The sequence below is a fragment of the Haliaeetus leucocephalus genome, unplaced genomic scaffold (genome assembly GCF_000737465.1).
Source record: "Haliaeetus leucocephalus isolate CR32 unplaced genomic scaffold, Haliaeetus_leucocephalus-4.0 Scaffold428, whole genome shotgun sequence".
Classification (NCBI taxonomy): domain Eukaryota; kingdom Metazoa; phylum Chordata; class Aves; order Accipitriformes; family Accipitridae; genus Haliaeetus; species Haliaeetus leucocephalus.
In genome coordinates this window covers 2669725-2690361 of record NW_010972864.1, presented here as the reverse complement: position 1 = coordinate 2690361, position 20637 = coordinate 2669725, and the positions used below count along the sequence as shown (strand labels likewise).

Below are 20637 nucleotides of genomic sequence, written 5' to 3'. Positions count from 1 at the left end.
GTAAACTCTTCATGTGGTGCTTGTCAAATACATAATTCTTGCATTTCATTTACTGTTTTCACTTGTCATATTTATATCCAGTCATACCTCTTACTAATTTTACTCCTAGTAGCTGCTCACTTAACCCAGCTGAAGTAGTAAGTAAACTGATCAGATGGTATTGTAACGTTTATACTTTTAAAATACCCATTGAGGGTAGATTTAATTCAGAGAACAATCCAATTCCAACCTGTGTTGTCAGGAAGAGGGGAGATAAAGGGTGAAGAGATGTAGTTGGCCTCATGGGTATATGAACAGGTTGCTCTTCCTTTGCATCTTTGCAGGTATGAGAGGTGAGGTGATAACTTGATGGCTGTCCTTCCAGTCATCATCTCCCACCCTAATAACCTGTAAACACAGTTGCAGAATATTGGCTGTAGATTATATGTTCAAACAATGTTAAATATGCCTTCAGCCATTTTTATTCTACATGTATTTGTACCATGTCAATGTTAATACTGCCTGACTTTTGGAAAAGAAAAGTATTAACTGCTACTTTCAGAAAAGTGTATAGTATGGTTTGTTTGAATAAATGGAAATGTTACAGCTATTGTAACAATTATATAGCTGTGATAGAGCCACCAAGCTGGCTGTTAAACTGATCTTGTGCAATTCAGGTTGAAATTCAGGGTATGTTGTGCAAGTACTAAAAAGGATAGTTTTGCATATGACAATGGATATAAAATGAGCTATATGATAATTTACACCCTTGTTGTAGTAGCTTCAGCCGCTCAACAAAAGAAAATGTATTGCATAGTAGAGCTGAACTTCGTTAACTTTTTTTTAATTTAAATTGGGAAAACATGAGCAAACTCTGGTTTAGCCTTGTTTTAAATGTAATTGTATTTAATTACTTTTATTAAGTTTTGTGACTCAGTATGACTATATTTGCTTGTTTTATGATACTTAATGTAGAACCTTTTTCCCTGTCTCGTTCTGAAGGACCTAACCATATGCCTATGCAAGGACCTGGACCTAACCAACTCAATATGACAAACAGTTCCATGAATATGCCTTCAAGTAGCCATGGGTCAATGGGTGGCTATAATCACTCAGTGCCATCCTCGCAGAGTATGCCAGTGCAGAATCAGATGACTATGAGCCAGGGACAGCCAATGGGCAACTACGGTCCCAGACCAAACATGAACATGCAACCAAACCAAGGTAAGTGAGGTGCCAGTTAGCTTCTGTGCAAAGGAAACCTCTCAGCTACAGGCCTTTTTTAAAGGTCTTTTCTTGTAGCTTTCCTTTTCTGAATGCATTTGTACCTGTGTTTGGAGGACTCTACATCTCCTTTCTCCCATGTGTCAGTGACTTTTTATTTATTTGCAGACATTGAACTGTTTTCAGGGATTGTGTGACAATCTGAGAATGGATCTGCTTTGATCAGTTATAAGTTTGAACTACAGTTTATCTTTCTCAGACTTTACACTTCTATCTAAGTGTTATTATTGCTTGAGTTGATAAAATACATCTCTACTCTTCAGTCTCTTGGGTAAATTGAAAAATTAAAGTCAGGTAGCCCTCAGATTTTTATACCCAATTAATCTGTGTTCTCTGCTGCATGCTGTTTTAGCGTGGAATGTCTGTTAATCTTAAAGAAATAAAATTCAGTTCCAGGAACAAATCTGCTACTCCCTACTGTTTTCAAGAGATGTCCTTGTGTATATAGTAAAACTCAAAACTAATTTTGTATCTAGGATATTTGCATAGCATAAACAGATGATGTATCCTGTTGACGTCCTTGTTGAAGTGCAAGGACATTGTAGAATTAAAATATTGCATTAGAGTCACAACAGACCAAATTATTAAATTGTATATATACTGTATTTTCTTTTAAATGTGCTTTACAAGTCAGCAAGCAGTATTTTCAGCTTACCTGTGAAGTCCGTTACTACATTGGATCTGGACATACCACCTGCTAAAAGACATACTGCAGAATTTTAGGAAGAAAAAAGTAGCTACTGCCATGTTTATAGCAATTATGGGGTTTTTTTCCCCAATATGTATGAACTCCTGTAGATATATTAGCTGAAGGATATGACTTGAGGATTTTGTCTCTTTTCTAGTGCTGTAGGAGAATATGTTTTTTTCTTTTTCTAAGGCTCCCTCCCTGGTCATTGTAGAAAAAATAATCCTCCAGTGGCATAGGTGGTTCTTCTTGCAGCATCCTCTAATTGGAGACCAAAGCTCCACTTTGTTACATAGATACTATTTGTTCCTGAGGTGTACAATCAATCAGTTTGATTATTATATCACAGAAAGGTTCAAAACAGACAAAAGACAGAGTTAATGAGACACCAAAAATAAGTCAAGACGAAACAAATGATTCTGACGTTTTCTTGCCAGTAGTGAAAGTGGGAAGTCCTTCATTGTCCACATTGCTAATGGCATGTTTCTTAAAATTTAACAGCAGAGGAAACAAAAGATGGGCACACAGCAGAGGAAACCATGACAAGTGGGAATATTTTTGACTGTCTCTCTGAACTGGCAAGTTATCTGTGTATTCTGGGCAATACACAATGGAGTAATTTTGTAAACATTGTAAGATGCTTTTGGAAAGTCCTGTGCATGCTCAGTTTAAATGTCTTAGTTGCAGAGAGTTAGCAGTAAATATGTAGCAGTATGTGTGAGGGAGTCATCCACTAAGCTGCGCTACAAAAAACAACTTTGCATGACTGGCTTACAATTTAGGACTAGTGATTATTTCATCTCTAAGTAGTGTTCTTTACTCTTTCTCATAATATTCCCCTGCTGTATTTTCAGTATTCTGTCAAACTTGAAAATTGCTCATTAGGAATTAGACAGAAAGATACTTAAAAGGTTTCTGTTCTGAACAAATAATAGTACTGAAGTGGCTTTGGGGAATAAAGAATAAAGCAGTATCTAGTCGATTTACAGGTTCAAGAACAAGAGCAAATTCTCTAGTTAAAACAAGAGCTAGTACCATTGCCTGTACTTAGGGCCACAGTAAACTTTCACATTGGGTAACTCTAATTTCGCCAAATTTTGACCCTTAAGGCTGAGACTTTTTCCATTCCAAATGTCTGCTTCAAGGCTGATATTTTTAAATTTTTTTTTTTTGTGGAACTTTCACAGAAGTGGAGAGCGATTTCTGACAGTGGGGTGATAAATTATGTTCTTTAAAATACTTTAATGTCTCTAAAAAACATTAGTAAATAGAGCACTTCATATGTAAATGTAGGAGTGCAGGTGCCCCTTGCTTTAGAGCAAGGCTTTGAAACTTGGCTGTTATGTCAGCAAGGTGCTATTTGCTGTTTCAATGAAAATATTGTCCTAAATTAGTCAAACTTTAAATACCTAGGGGGGAAGGAAGTCTTTAAGTCTGAAGATGCCATGTTTGTTATGTATTGGTAGCTAAGGTTTTTGACCTAAGAATATTCCCAGTCAGGTCTACTTAATACATTTCCTCCATTTTCTACTCTTAGTTGTTGCATTTGTGTTGAGATTTGGTGACAAATTAGAGGAAATACTTTTGTATCTTCACTCTCTTGTGACTCCCAAGACAGCAGGGGGGAGAATAGCAGAGGAATCTGTGAGACCATGAGGGATTTAGATAGGTAGCCAAGATCCAGTCTGGCTGGGCAGAGGTCTCAGCCAAGCTTGGATACTGCAGGTGTCTCAAAGTGAAGAAACAAGAACGAGCTGCTAGGAAATGCATCGAGGTGCAGTTTAACAAAAAAGGAATAAACAGATTGTGACTTGAAGATTTCTTAACTGGTAGCATGTGCTGCCATTCAGAAACGAACCAAAATTTCTGAACCTCAGTATTGTTGTCAAGAGATATTTGTGAACCCCTAACCACACTTTGCTGCTTTGCCTTATGAAGGGGTGATCCGTATTGAGAATGAGAGATCCAACAATAGCTGTCAGTTAATAGCAGCACTAGCTAAATATAATGCTAAATATTCTGCAAGATAAGGTCTTGGCATCTCAAGTTGGCTGTTAAAAATTACTAGATGTTTTTGACCTTAATCTTTCACTGCATGGGTTCCCATCTGTAGAGGAATGAATCTGATGGTAAGATTATGACACCATCTGATTTCACCGGAGTGTTGTGAAAGTATATTCATTATGAAGATTTGGACATTTTTATGAGTTACGAGTGCCATAAGAAAACCCATGAGTAAATTAATAATTCTGTCTTCAGTGTTTGACTACACATGGCATCTCACACAAACAATTAGGAGGAAACAAAATATTGAAATAGCTTTTCAGTGAATAATAGCTACCATGTACTGAATGATGCCAGTACTTGTAGAAAAAAAGCATGCTATCATATAATAGATAAAGACACCACAACACACAGAAAGGTTTGATCTAACTTTTGTGTGGTTTTAGCATAACTTTTTGTGTGCAAAACAAAACATCTTGCTGTATATACACGTTTTGAGGCAGATGGTTGTTAGTAAGAAAAAATGAGAAAGTGCTAGTTAAGAAATAAAATGCATAGTAACAGAACCCATTGTTGGATTTACTTTCTGTCTCCACTTTGTACTCATCATTGATTTGCACTAGTTAATAAAATGCTAGCCTGAGAAATACCTTAAATGAGAAGCAAAATTTTCATGGTATTGTTTTTATATAGTCAGTCCAGTTAAAAGAAGTTTAGTCATTTTGGACTTAGGAAGCAGAATGTTTTAAGTGGAAGACTCTATAGATGACTCTTGATTAAAAAGCTACTGTAGCAGCCTGGGACGTCCGCAAGGAGTATTGGCTACCTTTTTGGAAAAGATAGGAAGCAGCAGGAGCTGAGTGAATGTGGAAGAAACTCCTTTCTTATGGGTGCATTTCTTCTTTTGTATGAGAAGCTACTTATATTGAATGAAATATTTCAAGTCTTGCCAATTTTTGATTTTTCAGAGGGGAGGTGTAAGCATGATTTTCTGGAACCTGAAACTTACATGGAAATTCCTCTTATTTATGTTGAACAGATCTTTCACAGTCAGAGAATAATAATAAACAGTAGAATTCAAATACTTCAAGGACCAAGAACTTATAGTTTGTCCATCTCAGAAACTTTGTTTCTCAGATAGTTTTGTTAAGCTTGGCCATCTCAGAAATGCTTTCTCAGATCCTTTTGCTAGGATTCTGTTCCCTTGCCAGAAGCACTTGAAGCAAAGTTGCCAAACTCCCCAGTCTGTATTTAATGAGCATTATACGTTGCTTGGGATGAGAGAGAGGAACTAGTTTACTTTTAACAGGTGAACTCGACGTGAAAATATCATGTTGACTCAATTATTTGCAGAAGACCAATTGTTGCATCTGGTGCTGAGATTGTTTTAATGACAGTTTCATTTATATAAGCTTACAAAAATTCCATTAATGTTTGAGAGCTGTTTCAATTACAAGCAAATATGAAGAGATCACAGAGACAGCAGAGGTGAGGCAGGTGCAGAGGAACATAAAGATAGGAACATCAGTGTTATCTGAAATATAAACATATTCATGTATGACAGATCAGGATAAAATGATTCCCGAGGTTGAGGACCTTTTGTGAATGTCTTGCCATCTGTTCATTCCCATGTAAGCAGGGGCTGTTACGTTTAAATACCTCAAATGCTTACAGGAGTCATGATGTCATGGACAAAGCAGGACAGTCTCAATTTTTTGCACACCTAACCTGTTAAAGAAAAATAAAATTGCCTCCACCTTCTGAAGTGCCATCATGCTAAAGCGGGATTTGTAGCATATCTAGCTGTAGAAGACACTGCAGTTCTCCTATCATGAAAAAAAAAAAAAAGATATAAACAGGTGCCATAGTGCTTGTTTTTTCATCTTCCTTCCGTAGTGTAAAATGTGATAGGTGATGTTGGTACTAAGGAATTTTCTTGTATGACTTATTTTTATGTTTTTTTTTTTCTTAACACTTGAAATTATGGTTCAGTTTGAGATGAGAACTTTGTGGAATAAGCAAGTGTGAAGAAATTTCTACTACCTTTAATTTGCAACCTAAATCATATATTAGGAGTAGTAAAAAATTTTGTATCCTCAAAGTCTTTTGAGATGGTATTTAAACTGCCCCTCATGTTAAAACACCTTTAAGATTTTGGTTCATTTGACCGAGTACATCTGAATTGTAGCTTTTGTCAAGAATCTTGAGAAAATGGCAAGTTAAATTTACCCTAAAGTAGAGTTCCTAAGCTAGCTCTTGCAAGAATTACCACCATCACTTATGTTTAAAAGCAAGCATTTTTTTGTAAACAAAGAAAAACAACGAGAAAGTTTTGCTGAGAGCTGCTGCATTGCTAGGTATAGATTTTGTTATTTATGTAACAGTGGACACAATGACAAGATTTACCATGGTAAATCTGGCACGATGTACTTTTCTGATACTCTAGATGTGCATATTCAATTGCATTACTGATACGCGTGCACGTTGTGAAATGCCTAAAGAATAGACCTCTTCTTAGGAGCAAAACTAAAATATTTTTGAAGACTGAAGAGACAATAGCTTGTACCGTTGCTTTTTAGTTATACCCAGCTGCTTCCATAGCTCTTTAATCAGAACGGCAGAGCCACCAGTTCACTTATGCATGTGGTTGTTCACTTTTCTGCTTCTTCAGAAGTTTCAACTATGTCAGCAGTTATTCTTGTCTTCTCATAGCATTTGCCACCAGTATCTGAGTTTCAGTAGAAGAGATAAAGCTAAGGAGACCATTTTAAACCACTAAGTTTTTCTGCAGCTCTTTCATCCTCCTCTGGACCTGCTTGAACAGGTCCAGAGGAGGGCCATGAAGATGATCAGAGGGCTGGAGCACCTCTCCTATGAAGACAGGCTGAGAGAGTTGGGGTTGTTTAGCCCAGAGAAGAGAAGGCTCCAGGGAGACCTTATAGCAGCCTTCCAGTTCCTAAAGGGGGCCTACAGGAAAGCTGGAGACAGACTTTTTACAAGGACATGTAGTGACAGGACAAGGGGTAATGGCTTTAAACGGAAAGAGGGTAGATTTAGATTAGACGTAAGAAAGAAGCTCTTCACTATGAGGGTGGTGGGGCACTGAAACAGGTTGCCCAGAGAGGTTGTGGATGCCCCATCCCTGGAAGTGTTCCAGGCTGGGGTGGGTGAGCAGCCTGGTCTAGTGGAAGGTGTCCCTGCCTGTGGCAGAGGGCTTGGAACTAGATGATCTTTAAGGTCCCTTCCAACCCAAACCATTCTATGATTCTGTGATTCATCCTCAGTGCACTTCTGGTCTCAGATTTGAAATGAGCAGTTGAGGAAAATGTTGTGTATTCTTGATAATGTACACTATTTTTAATAAAATTGAACAATGAGCAGTTCAGTTAGAACCTGTTGTCCTGGCTTGCTTTATACATTCACTTACTTCGTAAGACTGATTTGGGTCTACACTGTGCATTTCAAATGCCTGTTTTATGACTACCAAAATTGCCTGTACTACTCACAGGACCTACAGTATTACTTCCTGGCATCTTTTTCTTTAGACTTTTATTCCAGGAATGCTTCCAGTCTATTGATGTGTGAAGGCTGCCTTCTGAATATACAGAAACATTTATAGGGCTTTTGTACTACCAAAGTTAAAATAGTTTCTTGGAAAGACAATAGTCCGCTTGTGTACTTGCATATTTACAGGGATAGTCCTACACAATATTTTCTTGGACGCATTTTGGACTGTAGACTCATTTTGGACTCTGTACAAATACAGTATTTTGTCCTCTCTGGAATAAATAGTCGTAGAAATTCACCAAAAAAAGAATTTCTAAGGAGAATTTTTGAAAACAGTGAGCATTCTCTTGCAGTGCACAGTTTTGTGAACTTCTGTGTGTGAAGTCTTCCCTCCAAGTCAGGAAGAGGTCATGACTTCCACTGAGCGTAGTTTGCGGTAACCTGATTGGACATTCAAGAGCTGTATTTTAAGTGGGCTGTAAAAATATGTACTACAAATATGAGAAAGTCTTAGATCATGAACTAATGGTCTTAAGTTTTTGACTTCACTTTTGTGAAGGGGTTTTCTAGGTTAGTTTTACGTCATCTTGAGTATTATACGATGAATAAATGTAGCTTTAATGTAGGTGTCCTGGTTTCAGCTGGGATAGAGTTAACTGTCTTCTTTCAAAAGAAAAAACAAATTCAAAGTTCTCTTACCCCTCAAAACTACCCCATAAAATGGTTCTGTTGCATGAGACGATAGAGACCATGGTTCTTCTTTTAGGTATCTTCTTAATAAGAGAGAGATGTGAACCAAACTGGAAGGAAGCCAGGCATTCTGTTATTAACACAATACACAGTCTGATACAGGGTAGTGAATTCTCATTGTGGCTCTACAAAGCGTTAATGAAGTTCTAATTTAAAAAGCAAACAGAAAACCTCTACATTGCACCATGGGGACCCAACACATTTTATCACATTGTATTGTGACTAATATTAATATTGTTAATTAACAAGCTTTCTTGAGATCTAGGAATATTATGGCAACAAGTTTTTATTTTTTTTCGAGGCTGCCTAATGTTTCCCAGTACCTCTGAAGAGAGGAGCAGTGAAGTAGAATGATCTAAATTACCTACTCGTTCAGAAGATCAAAAAAAGAAATATATTTTTGCTAAGTGAAAAATAATTACAGTATCTCAATTTAAACCACTTTTTTTCTTCAAAATCAGGACACAGAAACTGCCGTGCTGAAGGGTGGAAGCATAACTGGATCATTTTAAGAGTGGCCAATATTTACCTTAAGAGGAAAATGAAGCTTAACAGAACTAAGGCCATTTTGCTTCTCACCGAGACATTCCACACAGGGGTTTAATGGGATTTAACTAACGCACTTTGAATTCATACCATTAATTAATTTGGCTTAACTTTCTCTCGTAACCCCACATAAACAGGATCTAAGTAACTGTGTATTCCTTTCCTTATGTAAATCCATTGTCAGTATTGACTGTGTCTAGGTAATTTTCCAGTACTGTTGTTTCACATAGGACTTTCTGCTTGTGCTCCAGCACCTAGTTATTTAAAAATAGTAAATGCAATGGCAAAATCTAGCATACAGAAAACTAGATGATAACCTTCCTTTTTCTCCTGGGATGGGGCTGAGGAGTGGCTGTGCTAGTTTGATGGTTTGATTTGTGATATTGGTTAGTTGTTGTCTTAGTAGTTTATAAAATAAATTTTTTAAAAAGGAAAAAAAAGCTTAGGGTTTCACCATTAGGAAGTGTGCAATATGTGTTAAGTGGTTTGAATTAATGTATTATAAAAATATGTTGTTTAAGAAGTTTAACTCCTTGTCACAACTCTTTCCTCCTCATATTTTTATACTGGAATAACTTTTCTGAAGTGGAACTACAGAGGAAGTGAAGAAGCTGTTCTTTGTTAAATCAATGTAACCTGCAATCTCATATAACGAAATGGTGTAACCATAACTTTCTTTGCTGTATGGTGTCAATAGGGTGCTCTTTTAACTGTCTGTTTTCATTACTGAAGTTTGCATTTCTCCCAAGTTCAGCCTTAATCAGATTTTCTCAGTTGATAAAACATAGACAGTACTTGATCTCTCCTGGTCTTTTTCTGTGATTCACAGAAACTTGGTGCATCTTGGTATGAAAGAAGCTTTTTGTTACAGGCTGCTTGGGACTGTTCAGTGGAGGGCAGAGCATATATTCCTGTGGGCCTTTCTGCATACTGCCTGTTGTGTGATTGCCTGACTTACTGGTACACATGGTTTGTCTTTACAGGCTAAATAAAATTGCTTATTTTGTGATAAGAGCTTGTTGATGAACTACAACAGCAACTACACGTGTATTAAAATTATGCCATGAAGAGTTTACAATGTTGACTGATTTTTCTATGACTTACCAAGGTTTCACTGTCAGGTTTTCATCTACGCTTTGCAGGAGCTTTTTAAAACAAACAAAAAATGGCGAAAGCGTTTCAGTTATCTTTGTGCATGAATAAACTGATGTTTGTGTAGTTTGAAGAAAAATCATCTAGAAAGCAGCCTTATTAAAGGTTGGGTTTTCAATGTTCTTTTTGAAAGATTTAATCACAAATCATGTGTTACAGACAACATATTTGCTACTTCTCGTTTTGCAGGTCCAATGATGCACCAGCAGCCTCCCTCCCAGCAATACAACATGCCACAAGCAGGTGGCCAGCATTACCAGGGGCAGCAGCCACCTATGGGAATGATGGGCCAAGTTAACCAAGGAAATCACATGATGGGTCAGAGACAGATTCCTCCATACAGGCCGCCACAGCAAGGTAGGACTTAACTTCAGTGTTTTTACATTGATTTTAAATAACCATCTTTAAAACTATTTTAAATCACTTCCTTGCTTACACCAAATTCTGATCAAGTCATTGGGTGTCACAGACTTTGTTTGCAGACTCTTTTTGTTATCCTTTTAAGGGTGGTTCTTGCAGCAACAGATTACTGGTATCACCATGAAACGTGAAGACAAGTATTTCTTTGTTTTGAGTTCTTTCTGACAAAAAGTGTATAAAAATACACATCTCAGATATGCTGGTGCAGAATTCTGTTTCGATATTTAAATGATAGGTACAGAAAACGAACAGAGTACCTGCTTCGTTCTGAATTTGCTCAATTACAAAAAAGGAACAATGTTGCACAATCTTGTTTCTTTCTTTTTTTTTTCCTTCCAGTCCTTTTAGAAAAGGAATAACTTTATTTTTAACACAGTCTGTTATACACATGTTCCTAAAATGAGCTCAAAACTGAAGTTTGATATATTATGTGCTCGATCTAGTGCAGCCAAACAACTCTGTGTGTGTGTGTATATAGAGATCTTTTTTCTTTTTTTTTTTTTTTTTTTTTTTTTTTTTTTTTTTAAGTAAACCAGATTACATATGTTGTCTGAAATGCAACGATATGGGTGGGGAGTACATTTGAGAAATATTTCTCATACTAGAATCAGAAATTAGCAGGCTTTATAACAGAGAAAACAAGTTATTTACGTATTGACTGGTTGTGGTTTTTCAGGCCCACCACAGCAGTACTCAGGCCAGGAAGACTATTATGGGGACCAATACAGTCATGGTGGACAAGGTCCTCCAGAAGGCATGAACCAGCAATATTACCCTGATGGTAATCTCTCATAAATGTTAACTTTCCCATTTTCTATACCTGCCCAATACTAATGTAGTCATATGCCCAAAATTAGGGAATAAGGCAAGAATAGTAATTGGATATCATACCTCACATTCACAAAACTTTCCAAATTCAGAATTGTTACTACAGTTTAAGTTACTATGACTAGTTAATTATACAACTACTCAAAGCATGTAATTTCTAATACTCCCATTTGAATCTCTAACAACAGTTTTAGTATTTCAAAATGAAGTTCTGCAATTGGTTTATCTAAAAGCATGGAAGGTTCCTTAGCATATCTAATATAATTGAGATGAATTAAAACAGTCATAACTTTCTTATAAATAAGAGATGGGGCGATATCCTTTTATTAAAGATTTTATTGAAGTGGAAAAACTTGCTACAAAGATGTGGTTTTTCTGTAAATATTCTATTTTTTAACTTAGTGTTTAGTTTTCATATAAGTCGCACAAATGTGTTATTGCTGCTATGGTATGGGCCTTTAGTTTAATTTTTACAAAGAAATAAAATGGTCCCTGCCCTGAGGAGATTGTAATTGTGAATCCTCTTTAGAAGTCCCGCTAGTACTTTCAAGACAAGACCAGAACTTTGAATTTCATATATCTGTCCTCCTACCTCTTGAAATTTAGAGTGCTGAAGGCTATTGGATTGCGTTATAAGTTAGAAAAGTTGTAATTAACCTGTTTTTAGGCTGAGCAGAGACTGGGAGAACAAAGATGCTGACTCATGACTACTGTGATAACCGTGTGTGCAACTTAATGGTATCTTACGAAGTTCAAGGAATGTGGTAGATGTTAACATTTTAAAAATGTATACAAAGCAAAGCTGTGTAATTGCCAAAGCAACTACTTATTGTAAATAAAAGGATACAAGTTAGTTGTTTGAGTTTTAATTTCTATTAAATTGACTTTAAGTTACATCAAGCCATGTCTATAGAAGCTTACATGTGTTATTTTTGGAGATACACGTGCAGAGTTACTTTCCAAGTTGCATTAACTCTTAATTATTAAGCTTTCATTTTGGAACTTTTATGTTATACTCATGAACTTTAAATGGTTACAGGCAATTTAATTTAGTAAGGGCAATTCAATGTTACCATCAACAGCTCTGTGGCAGCACAGATTACTTTTCTTAGACCCGTTCCTTCTAAAGATTCATTCTTGATCATTACCTCATTATTACTCTTATGTAGAACTTAAAAAGAATATAAGACTTGTTTTAATTGTTATGTATTTATATTAGATTCAGTCAATGACGTATGGTACAGTTGCAGAACTAATTACAAAGACCACTTAGTTTTAGAACTATTTTCTCCTTTCCTTATTTTTATTCTAAAATTTTATTCCAAATTTATATAATTTGTATAATTTAATTTCAAATTAAAACACAATTTTGGCTTGTTTTCTTGACCAAGTTAGCAAAAAGATATATTTTGGTCATCTGTAAGACAAAATATATTTGTTCTGAAAACAACAACAGGTGGGGTGCTTACTGCATATATTGGTTTCTTAATCAGAGATGCCTGTAGTCTCTGAAAAGAAAGGTTTGTTTGTAATGATCCTACTCAGGACTGGAATGTAAGAGGAATAGTTTTCTTAAGACTTGTAGGAATTCTGTTTGTAGGGAAAACCTTGAGAATGTTGTTTTTCTGTCACTTAAAAGCAAAATCTAATGTAGACTGTGGTTCATAACTTCATTGAGCTTTATTTGTTATATTTCACACTGCTTTTAGCATATGCTTTTGAATTGGAGATCAGCAGAACAGGTGTTAGACAAAGTATGATAATTGCTTTCTTTGTTCATTCTAATTTAATTCAGGTTATTTACATGTGAAAGGCCTAAATGCTTTCCTTTTTTTTTTTTTTTTTGAGTGAAAGATAAAGTACTTCTCCCCCCTGCCCCCCCAACAAGGATTATCAGAAGGTTAAGACCATCCCTTGCTGTGATGTTGCTAAAACTACTGCACTAAGCCTTTTTTTTTTTTCCTGTCACATGTTAATTCAATATGAAAGGAAATCATATTAATAAGTCTTTGGCTAATACAATTGAAAATTCTTTTTCATGTATATCCAGTTGAAATTTTTTTCATTTTTCTGAGAAATGAAATATTTTTAGCGTTTTCACTCAGAGGCCATTAACGTTTCTTCCTGTCTCTTGTCGAATTGATGTAGGTCATAATGATTACGGTTATCAGCAACCGTCGTATCCTGAACAAGGCTACGATAGGCCTTATGAGGATTCCTCACAACATTACTACGAAGGAGGTATCTATATACCTTCACACACATACGCACATACATTCCCTTTCCTCCCCCACCTGCAACGGGAACAAAAATTCTTACACAACACGACTTAAACCCATGCAAAGCTCTTGTAGAATACTAGTTGCTGCCTGTCTTGAAAATTGCAGGGAACTTGAAGCATTCAGAATAATTTCTTGCAAACACCTAAAATATATAACCACAATGTGCCATTTCTAACAACAGTAAAATGACTAAAACACTCTAGATATTTTTTTTTTTTTTACCTCAATGGAAATTTTTATTTAAACATAAATTTGTTGGTTCAGTTGTATATCTTTTTGTGTGTGTATATATTTTGTATAATTATAGTGCCGTTAGGAAACAGCTTGCTGATCTTGTGTAGCTAGTCTGTGCTCTTGTAGCTGTCCTTAATTTTGTCTTTTTTTATTTTATTTAGCATAGTCATGATCTTATGACTGTGATGTTCCAGTAAATGTAATGCTCGTTTGGCAGAGATGCTGAAAATGCTGCAGTTCAACTTTGCAAAATTGGCTTTAACTGCAGTTTGTTTGGCCGAATTCCTTCTGTTTGGTTTGAGTTTTCTTTGTTTTCTTCAGTTTTTGAAATCAGTATTGCATTTTCATTTTGTTCTTGTGTTGTTGGCTGTGCATCTTAGAAGGAAAAAATTAATAAAGTAGGTATCTTTATAAGTTTTTGCTTTCTTCCAATGATTTTACAGGAAACTCACAATATGGTCAGCAGCAAGATGCATATCAAGGACCACCCCAACAGCAGGGTTATCCACCACAACAGCAGCAATATCCAGGCCAACAGGGCTATCCAGGACAACAGCAGGGTTATGGTAAGAACCTGAAGACACAGAGAGCAATGACAGAAAAGACTGAGAGAGATCCTCATATGTTATTCTATCCCTGTTTTTACTGGGTTGAAAGGCCAGGCTTGTCCAAAAAAGCTGTATGCCTGCAATTTCACTGGTCCGAAACAAGAAAGTGTAGAAGACAGTATCTTTTGGGAAGTAGATCTATTGGCAATCTAGGACCATGTGGTAGAAAAAAAACGAAGGTGACTGACTAGACAATGTTATAACAGGTGTCTGTAATTCAGAAAGACACAGAAAGACTCTGCTCTTTTCTGTCCTCTGTAGGTGAACATGGTCAGGAGGGCATAAAGATCGCAAAGAGCCATTTATACCCTTTCATCCTTGGACTTGCCATTTAGGGCAAAATCTTCTAAAAACTAATTTAAAATTTCATCCAACATACATGAATCATTCTTTTAAAATTCTTGTACTGATCAGTAAGGAAATGAATATAAGCATTGCCAATGCAGCTTTCAAGAAAGTTTGTCATATAAATTTGCACTAGTAGTGCAAACCTTTTGATGTATGGCAGGAATGAGAAATCCTCTGCCACAGGTGAGATAATGTAGTCCTTGGGTTCAGGGAAAACCTCCCAAACAGGAAACTTGTAGCATGTAATTTTTGTGCATTACTTCTGAAAACTTGAGGTCAGAAGACCATGCTGAAAATACTGCTCTTTTAAGTTTTACTTGCTTGCATATTGTAAAGCTGAACATACTTATCGCAGAAGAAGGAATCTGAAATCTAATTCCATATATTTTAACTTTTAGTTTTGTTGCAGGTTTAAGTGCTAAAATTTTCAGCATTGTGGGTATGCAAGGAAGCGCATGGATGACTTGTTTGCCATGTAGATAAATGCCAGATTTGCATTAAATACAATATTAATGAGACAGAGTTAAGTTTCAAGAGGATCTTTAGCAAGTTTTCTCCTTTTGGAGGTTATGGATGAATTGATAGTTCTAAAATAATATTCACGTACTTATATTCTGCTAAACATAACATAGTAACAGAATGAAGATCAGAGTGAAGGTCCATCTAGCTCACTATTCTAAATTTTGTAAGTAAAGAAATAAAATCTGACTTACTCTGAAAATTTGGGTTAAGAAATACTAGAGGAAAGGAATGAAGAAATCTGTCGGAGCGACTTACCCACCATAATTTGTAAACCCAAATAGCATACTTCTCAATTTCTATATTGAAGTTCCATTTTTATTTAATAAAACCTGTCACTGAATATTTAGAATTCAACTATAAAAAATCACCATGAATAAATAAAACCAAGTTTCATTTGTCAGATGAACACAGCACTTTTTAGGATGTAGTGTCCTTGCTCCATTTAATATTTAATTGCTTTCTAATTTGCAAAAATAAATCAGCATCCCAGTCATTATTATCAATCTTTAAGGTTTTGTTCCACTGTAGAAAGCTGAAACTGCATAGTTCAAGGGGATCTGAGGCCTGAGGAGAATGGTAATAGCATATGGAGCTTTTCTTCTCCAGGTCATCTTTTTGACTGTCTTATAGATCCAGAATTACTGAAGGAGTTACCAGCTGATGTCATCTTAACGTAGCTAAAAGTAGCCTTCTCTAGCACTGAATTACATTATTGCTAATACTCATCTGTTTTTTCTGAGGGGGGGGAAAAAATGGTGTTGGTTTGTTTAAAAGAAAGTAATTCTGAAGAGTTGCATATCTTGCTGACTGTGCCAGTTTTTAAGGGGTGGTGTTGAAAAAGCTAACTTAGATCCATTGCAAAAGATCCATATGGAGTGTCACTGAAATACACAGTACACTACCTCTCCCAAGGCAGGGGATGAGGTTAATTTTGTTTAGAACACAGCTGCACTGCCTGATGGTAGTAATGTGCAGCTTCCAATGGTAGGCAGGCTGAGTCCCTGTGAGTAGTAACAGAAAGAGTTTCTATTGACAAAAGAACAGCTTCCTTTTACAGCCAAAAAAGGCTGGAGCCAAAGGCTTTTTTAATACCCTTTTCCTAGAAAGTTAAGATGACCAGATGAGTATGGAGTAGAGGGTGCCTTTTTCCATCCCACAATAGTGTTTACTGTTGTTACATCTCACATTTTATGCATGTAACTTGCTTGTCTGACATCCCATTTATGATTGCCTGCTGTAGTGTGAGAACTGACTTTCAAGCAGTGCAGCACTGCTAGTATCTTCAAAAGGTCCAAATGCTAAATGCAGCTGATCATCTGGCTGCTCCTGGCATTACAAATTTCTGGAACTGGAGCAGCATACAGCAGGAGAAGAGCGTGCCTCCCTAAATCCTGGAAGTGCTCGTCTTTGTGATTTGTCATTTCTTGCCTTGTTCTTCCCTGTCCTATGACCTCATGTGTGGAACTACATGCATTGATAATAAATAATTAATATATCAATAAAGGTAAAGGTTTCTGTGGTTGGAGCACAGGCCCTGTCAGCTAAGGTGCTTTTCCAGGGTGAGGGGAGCACCACTGATCCCTGTTAGGTTTTTAAGTAGGAAGAGACCTAATTACACAGTAGTGATACTTGCAGCCTTGCTCAATTGTAAAATTCAATGGTTTTACTGTTCTTTTTCCTAACATCCTAAGCAATCTTTCTTTTGTTTGTTTGTTTGTTTCCATTTTAATGATCTCCAGGCCCCTCCCAGAGTGGTCCAGGACCTCAGTATCCCAATTATCCACAAGGACAAGGCCAGCAGTATGGGGGATACAGACCCACACAGCCTGGGCCACCACAGCCACCACAGCAGAGGCCTTATGGATATGACCAGGTATTCTTTCATTTGATGAGAAAGTTGTGATTCTTACACACTCATTTGATAATCTTAGTTTCTTGTGGACGTTTAAACTAACAAACTTGAGGACATGGTCTGTCAGGTGTGTATATACAATTCTCAGGGACTTTATTTCCAGGCAAGTTACCCAGAACCATTTGTCTTGAGGTGTGATTAGTCATTCTCTTCTGCGTTTGCAAAGTTTTAATGCAGTTTGGCAAAGTGAGGCCCTCCAGGCAATATTTTTGGACCTTAAAAATTAAGGTGATCTGTTTCATAGCCTCATGGTGAATGTCTACTATGAAAGATGAGGTTCCTAAATCTCATGGTAGATCATTCTTCATTACTGCTTTGCAATAAAAATGGTTGAATTGATTTTCCACAAACACAAATCCTCTCCAGTTGCAGAATAGCTTCAGGTGTGCAACAGAGGTCCTTCTACTGTAAAGCTGTGTAGGGAGACATGAAGCCTATTTTTGCACAGATTTTCTCCAGGCAATGTAAAGGAACACTAAACATGGGAAAGAGGTGACCTGCAAATCAACTGCTGCTTTCTTATCACTGCTAAGATAAGTTTAAAACAAACAAGAACCACCACAACTTTAGGCTGGAGTTGTAGTGGAGGACTCCTATAAAAAAACTGTCTTCTAATTAAAGGATGAAATGGAGGTTTTATTCCTGTAGAAGGTACTAAACTGTAAAAATTAATATTTGCAATATGAATCCAGAAATATCATTAAAACATACGCTATTACTTTCTCAGCATAAATAAAATGGAGATTAACTAAATATACCTTACAATCAAGTTGAGGTTCTAGTGTTTAAATAAAATCCTGATATGTCAGTAGAAGATGAGTTGAACTTTCAAGAAGAACTTTCCCTTGGAAATAAGAATAGCCACAATTGCCTGCATTTTTAAAGGAGAAGAGTTGGCTTCCTTTCTACAGAAATTAGAAAATACAAGGAAGAAGGAACGAACTCTTTCAGTGTGGTAGTTTAGAGATGCAATTACTTCTAATTATTTAACAGATAAACAAAATGCTTATGCACTGAACTAATAGCTTCCTCCTGCAAATAATAAGCTACAGGAAAATGCTTTTCTTGTGGCAAATGTAGGGTCAAGGAAACTTAATCTCAATTTGCTGAGTTTCTTCCAGCTTTCTTTGCAGTAGAAGTGGATAACCCTCTCTGTAGATAGACTGCACAAACTGGAGGAGTAGAGCCTAAGTTCCACTGGGAAACTCCATTATAGAAGACCTCTCTTTCATACTAGCCATTCCCATAGGAATTGCGCTGCTTAAATTCTCATCTGGCAGCTGTTCTGAAACTCTTCTTCCTGACTGATTGCCATATTACAATGGAAAAAACTGGCATTGTAACATAAAACTGGAATTTAAAATACTGCCTTATCATGATGGTACTTAATGTGGAATGGTGGCAGGACTGCGGTTTGGAGAATGTTCGCTTCCTAGCACACTACTTGTGTGCAAGCCTTGAACCCTGTGGTGAAGGATCATGGTAAGCATGTAGCGTTGATGCTTTCACCTCTGCCCTCCTCTGCAGTACATGACATTCTGTCAAAAGAAATAGAGAATATCAATAAGGGTAATAATTCTATGTGTCGGATGTATGGAGTAATTGATTCCCATAGGATATGTTGACTAGTTCTTTATGTTCACTGGGATGTGCCTTGGTTTTTGAGATACATGTATCAGTCCATTCTGTGATGCTTGATACATGAATATTTTTAGGTATCTCTGAAGGCAGGTTAGTTTCCTAAATTACTTTGAATTTAGGTGACCTTGTCTTTTTGAAATAATTTTCAAAGTTTAGGTGGGAAGTAATTCCCATCTTTTATTTCTGATGTTGTTCTGCAAATTTCACAGTAGTCTATTGAATCCAAAGGTATACTTTTCTGGTCAAATTAGGTTCCTGGCTTTAAATCCATATCATCCGTCTTACTTTTTACATTAAAACACAAAGGTTTTTTAGTGAGATGAAACTGTACCACTTACTCATGTTGGTTTATCATTTATTGTTATTTGTTTCCACCTTTTAACTTCATAGTTTATTTGGATGGTCTTCTGATTTCAGCTTTTAATACAGGAAAATATGCCTTGTGGTCTAATGATGTATTTTGATGTGGTTTGTTGTTTTTTTTGTTGTTTTTTTTTTTTAGGGTCAGTATGGGAATTATCAACAGTGAAAAAGTACTCACATTCCAGTAGGCAATATCTGTTAGCAGCCATATTGTCTCCTCAGCACTGTGGACATGTTCCTGAGATGAGAACCTCCCATTCCATCTAGCTTTTGGAAAAATCTTGTGGCTGTTTTATGGTATACAGTCTTTATGGGTTAATTGTTAAAGACTGTAGATTCTCAGAAACTGATTTCACATCTCTACTCTAGATGGCAATATTGGACAGAAAATATGTGACATAACAATTTGCAGTGAGTTGAGAACTGTATGTCAAATAGACTGTTACAGACTGAAAGGTGCGAACAGCTTTGTATGTTTATGAAGGTTATGGGAATTTAATATTTTTTCCACAGATTTTTTTTGTAGGGGGAAAGGGGGAAATGCACACTTTTTACAGCAGCAATATTTTGTATATTATGTTTTTCATGTGGTGAATATGCAAGACAGTACACTACTCACTGGGCAGGATAAGAAATCTACTGTTAAAAATGGGTAGGGGCATGATAAGTGCTTGATTGTATAAGTCTCGAAATGGTGTACAATAAAGATAACAGTGAAAAAAGATGGAGAGCATCATACATCACTGATAGGTCCATGTACAAAGAATGAGAATCCCAGTTATCTAAATGGGAACATAATTAAGGACAGTATAATATAGTCTTGTGCAAAGATTAATTTTTTAAGCTTTCCAATTTTTCTGAGTGAGGCATTTTTGTAAAAATTGTTTCTAACATAGTTTGACAATTTTCTGCAACATTTTTTGGGTAACAAGATAAATGTTTGGGTTTTATTTCTCAAGTGTTTTGTCACAGCTTTGCATAAGCAAGCTGTAATCCCTCTTAATAATTGCAATAACAAAGAAAATGACAAGTGTTAATTTTACTTGGTTTGAATATGCAAAGAACTTGAAAAATAATATGGAGGTCAGGACTGTATTGTATAAGTGTATTTTAACCTTTAGTTGAATAATTTGTATGTATCAAAATAGCCTAGACGACTTTGTAAAACCTATCTAAATTTTCCTAATTGGGAGTTAATATCTTTAGAAAGGGGGCATTTTTTGTGTATGTCCATTTTTCTTATTGGTTAACATGAGACCAAGGGATGTTTTATGACATCAAATATAAAACCCGTTGGTGAAGTAAATGCCAAATTTTGTTTTGAACTGCATTAATGCTTATAGTGTTGCATGTGAGATAGAGGCAGCACCTTGATAATAGCATAGTACACAAAAAATTGGTTTTGAGACTGTCCTGCAACTGTATATCAGATAAATAAATGGATATTCTGTTGTGCAGGAATATATGCATTCAAGAATTCCTGGCAACTTTTATAAATGACAAAACTGAAAATTAGCCCAGGAGTAAAATTTTTTTCTTTTTTTTCAGTTGGCAATCGTGGGGGGGGGG

At 36.2% G+C, this 20637-nt stretch overlaps 1 protein-coding gene across 1 annotated transcript in view; it reads left to right on the top strand.

Moving 5' to 3' along the window:
• SS18 (synovial sarcoma translocation, chromosome 18) overlaps window positions 1-20637 on the top strand; it is a 51962-nt gene that overhangs the window by 31031 nt on the left and 294 nt on the right. The window contains exons 5-11 of the mRNA XM_010574346.1: window positions 982-1203; window positions 10100-10267; window positions 11007-11111; window positions 13307-13399; window positions 14118-14240; window positions 16892-17025; window positions 19208-20625. Coding sequence (XP_010572648.1) covers window positions 982-1203; window positions 10100-10267; window positions 11007-11111; window positions 13307-13399; window positions 14118-14240; window positions 16892-17025; window positions 19208-19234 — 872 coding nt within the window. The 3' untranslated portion in view covers window positions 19235-20625. The remainder of the gene's footprint in view (window positions 1-981; window positions 1204-10099; window positions 10268-11006; window positions 11112-13306; window positions 13400-14117; window positions 14241-16891; window positions 17026-19207; window positions 20626-20637) is intronic.